Raw genomic sequence first — 5137 nt, forward strand, 5'->3', positions numbered from 1 at the left:
TTGCGATTTAAGATAACCCAGATGCTTCTTAATTCCTTGTCCTGATTCTTTACTAAATTTCCTTCTTCATGTCTTATTTAAAGGCTTAAAGGCCACTCAAGAATGGCAGAGGCAAGGGACAGTGACATTGCCCTATCAAGCAGGACAATGTCATAGAGACTGATCATATATACATATGATCAGGTCCCAAGGCCCCTCTCTACCCTAGATAGGACCATGAAGGGCCAGGCAATGGCTGCTGATGACTCAACAGGCAGACCTATAGGCTCCCCCAACCCTCCATTATTAGCTCACAAGGATGGGGAGGTTGCAGCGACCAAAGAAAATAACGTGTTTGAGTGAGACTCGAACCCCAGTTTGGCATTCAGCAGTCAGGGACGTTACCACATTGGCCACCACAACCTTAATCATCTTTATGTAGACCTATACCTAGCAAACATCCAGCTCCCTAAGGTCGATTGTTATTTTCTTGTTATACAGTAACATTTTGTCTTTGCCAGGCTCCTAGGGAATTGATTACTAAAATCCTGCTTGATTTACTTGCCTTTATTTGAATTGCCTTCTGAACTTTATGTGTGATCTATCATAGATAGATAGATAGATAGATAGATAGATCTTTATTGACCACAAATTCTACATTAAAAATTACAATAGAAATAATTATATATTAACTTGAATCTATTATACATATCAGGATATTTACATTATTGTATACTTAATGTAGTCCATAGAATTGTATTAAAAGGGAAAAATACAGCTAATGAATCTATTGCACAAATATGAACACCAAACTTTTATTCAATTTTGGTTACTTGTGGAACCAATTTCAACTATGCAAACTAAAATACGTCGAAATTAGGCCACGCATATAACACACACACACACACACACACACACACATATATATATATATATATATATACATTTATATATATGTATACATATATATATATATACATATATATATATGTATATGTATATATATATATATATATATATATATATATATATATATATATATATATATATATACATATATATATATATATATATATATATACATATATATATATATATATATATATATATATATATATATATATATATATATATATATATATATATATATGAGACATAAGTGGAATACGCATGGGAAGTTAGTTTTGTTATTAGATTTTGTTATTGGAAATATTTTTCAAGAGAAATTTGTCTAAATTTATTGATCAATTACAGACAATTCCTTTTCTTTCTGCTATAAAAAGGTGAATATTTTCTATTGAAATCTAACTATTTTCTAGGAGTTATTGGATCATTTTCCTTAAGTATGTCACTATCGAGTGTGAGAAAGTTTATCGTATTAACTTCTGCATTAAGTATTCATCGTTAATTTAGCGCTTTAATTAATCGTTTTATAAGGAATAAAGAAAAAGTTTGTTTCAATTTATCATATATAATTTTCGATGATTCAAATAAACCTATTTTCCATATCCACCACCATTAGAGAATCCTCCCCCAAAGGATCCGCCCTGTCCTCCAAATGATCCACCTCCAAAGCCTCCTCCATGTCCTCCGAAGGATCCTCCTCCAAAGCCACCTCCGTGGCCACCACCGAAGGATCTACCTCCGAAGCCTCCTCCGTGGCCACCTCCAAATCCACCACCTCCATAGGACTGGCCCCCGAAAGATCCACCACCAAAGCCACCTCCGTGGCCACCACCGAAGGATCCACCTCCAAAGCCTCCTCCACCGAATCCACCGCCTCCAAATCCTCCTTTGTGACCTCCTGCAGAGCACATGACTACGATGGAGGCCACCGTTGCGATCAGTAGAAGTTTCTAGAAATAAGGAAATAAAAATTATTATTATTTAATTGTAAAGAATATATACAACGTATGTGTTGGTTTTATATGTGTATTTTCCAGTGAGCTAGAAGCTATGTGAATTTTTTTTATTGGTTTTATTCGTACCCTCTCAACAGATATCACCAAAATAATGACAAAACCCAAAATCAAAGAATGTTATGGACCCATCTTAAGATTTCCCATTTTTGATTCAAATTTAGTGTCAGGACTGATTATTACAAAGGATTTTTGAATTTGATAATGTATGACATTTGATCTTTCAGTTAGTAAACTCTTCTCCATGGCTTCGTCCTTTTTTTAGGAGTTATTTGTTTTAGTAATGAAAACACCATTGGCAATCAACCCTAATTTTAACTACCTTACACCTTACCATTATCTTGATGGGTGTATCTGTGCTGGAGAGGCTCAGTGAGGAACTGTAATCTGTTTAGTCTCTATGCCTCTTTTTATACCAGTTTGTGATACGATTTCACAGCCTCAGTCAATGACACTGAAAGGGCCAAAGGGGAAGTTGGCCTCGAGTAATTTGTTTGAGTGAGTCTTGTATTTTAAACCTTTTATAGTATGGCCATTCATTATTATAACCTTGTTATACTGATTGTTCCTTATCTCTCTCTCTCTCTCTCTCTCTCTCTCTCTCTCTCTCTCTCTCTCTCTCTCCCCCTCTCTCTTTCTCTCTCTGCTGAAAATGGCAAGGTATATAGAAGGGTTTACTTTCCATTATGTATATCTGAACTATAAAACTATGTTATCTTTAAGTCAAATAGTATAAAGCCTCTTCTTCAAGATATGGAATCAAAACAAGCATCAGGACTAAACTAAGCAAAGCTCTTCTGTTTAATTGTATAAGTGCAATACTTTTTCTATTAAAGTTTCAAGTAAAATCATTCCATTACAAGAAACAAATATCAAAGCAAGAACATTTTATTCATATTCACACAATTTCATACATATAGTCTCAGCATTATAACCTACATTTATAAAAATCTACTTATTTACATATGGATAGTTAAGGCATTCTGTTCTTTCTGAAACATCAATTTCATGAAGCTTATTACCGGTCATTCTAAATTACTTTCTTCAAGGTTCAAAAAGACTCCTTTGGTCTCCTCACTACGCCCCTGAATAAGGACATTCTATTTTTGTTGTCTTATTTTCAATATCAAATCAAATAGATAATTTGGGGCAAGACCCTTTTAACATAACTTTATAATTTCGATCTGTAAGATGTTCAGGGTAATTTTGAGACAAAATGTATTATACCATTTAAAACATATTCAATGTTTTATTGCTTATTCTTTTTCTTTCATAGGTAAGTAATACAGGAGGGAATGTTGTTATATTAAATACGGTAATCATCTAGTAACCTAAAAAACCTTCATTGACATGATAATATCTTACAGTAATGATAAATGAGAAGTATATATATATATATATATATATATATATATATATATATATATATATATATATATACGTCTTTGTATATGTCTAAATATACAACGTACATACAATCATATATATATATGTATACAAATATATATATATATATATATATATGTATATATATATATATATATATATATATATCTGTATATATTTACATATATATACACACATACACACATATATATATATATTTTTGGGCTCAAGCCATGTCGTCCTGATGGAAGTTCCTATAGGGTAGCTTCCTAGGGTATATTACAACTACGGCGATATTCCCAGAGAATTTACCTTAAGGTACCAGAATTCTAACTCCTGGAGCGAGTATCCCTCGTGAAAGGGATATCGCGACATATCAGAGGACGTATTCTAGACACGTCACATGGCAATCTACGACCTGAACAGAGATTCGTCTCGTGGGAGGGAGATTGACGAGATACGAATTCGGGAAAGAAAAAGGGGAGCCGCTCCCAAGGCTTCCCTATCCCCCGATTCGTATGCGTGCCTGGCGCCAATCCTGGCGCCATCTGCATTCCTTTTTGCGTAGCTTAACAACTCGGTGTTTTTTCCTGTTTTTCTCGCAAATCTTGGATTTATTCAGCTTTTCATGGCTTCTTCGTCTTCGTTGACCTCGGATAAGTTGAGTATAGTGTCTGTTATGTATAAATGTAGGCTCTTGGTAAAATTTTGAGTGATTAATAGGATTAATCTTTGATACAAGAGCCGTAGCCTACCAGAGGTGTCCTGGACACTGTCACTCGCTAGGTATAAATTAGTTAGTCAGAGTGACATTCCTGGTTGTTTTGCTTAATAAATTTTAGCTATTTAGCTTTACATAGGATTTCCTTTCGTGCTTAGTATTATTTGGCGAAGTATTCGCCATTCTGGCCTACGCTAGGCCATGTAGCCTAGTCGTTTGGTCCTAGTACTTAATGCATGATTTTGGTTTTTCCGAGTGTAATTAAAAGTTTATTGAAGCTTTAGGCTATATTTTATACATTTTAGACTGTGTGGAATATTTCCAAGATTGTATACGTGAGAGTTTCGGTGAATTAGGTAATCGATTCTCTTGGTGCCTAGGCTAATTGCTTATGGAGCCTTAGTATACTTTATTATATTCCCCGGTTGCTTTCTTTTCTTCGGAGAAGGTATGCAATCCCTTTCCCTCTGTTTAAGCCTTGGGCTTATCCCTAAGTGGTTTTTTCCGAATTTATTTTCGATAAAACTATACTAGGGTGTTACTGTACCTTCCTGTTCCAGCAGAGTCTGGTTCAAAGAGGGACAGAACAACAGAGTTTTTAGTCTGAGTCCGTGTTGTCTGGCTTGGGGCAGAGTCTCCCTCGCTGACCTAACACTTACAAAGGGAGCTTAGCTCCCTTAGGTCACTATCGAAGGTTTCTGTAGTTATGATTCCTTCTTGTGTGATCGACCAGACTAAGTCCTGTTGCTGTTCTCGGGGAGGATAAAATCTTCCCTTGGGAGTAGCAACGCCTTCCTTGCTTTGGTGCTCTGGAAGCTGGCAGGTATTATACTACTGTGCTGGCCCTTTCCCTTAGATCTCCCTTAGGCTAAGACAAAGTTCTTGGCTGCGGGTGATCTGTCACTAAAGCAAGGTTGGCAGGACCCTCTTGTCCCTTCCCCCTCTATCTCCGTAATGGCCTAGCCATTACTGTACTGTACCTTGCCGGCCGGCAGAGCTGGCCGGCAGGGGTATTACTATACTGTATGTCATTCTACTTCTGGACCTAGTATAGGTTGGGATGTGGAATTGACTAAGCCCATTGCCGGCCGGCAGAGATGCTGGACGGCAAGGGTCTTATGTTTTCGAGTGC

General features: G+C 36.1%; 1 protein-coding gene across 1 annotated transcript; it reads right to left on the bottom strand.

Annotated features, from left to right (window-relative positions):
* Positions 1-1475: 1475 nt before the first annotated feature.
* LOC137655175 (uncharacterized) lies at positions 1476-1796 on the bottom strand. Its single transcript, XM_068389057.1, has one exon. The coding sequence runs from the start codon at positions 1794-1796 to the stop codon at positions 1476-1478; it is 321 nt and encodes a 106-aa protein (XP_068245158.1).
* Positions 1797-5137: the final 3341 nt, after the last annotated feature.

The sequence above is a fragment of the Palaemon carinicauda genome, chromosome 16 (genome assembly GCF_036898095.1).
Source record: "Palaemon carinicauda isolate YSFRI2023 chromosome 16, ASM3689809v2, whole genome shotgun sequence".
In the NCBI taxonomy this organism is placed as follows: Eukaryota; Metazoa; Arthropoda; class Malacostraca; order Decapoda; family Palaemonidae; genus Palaemon; species Palaemon carinicauda.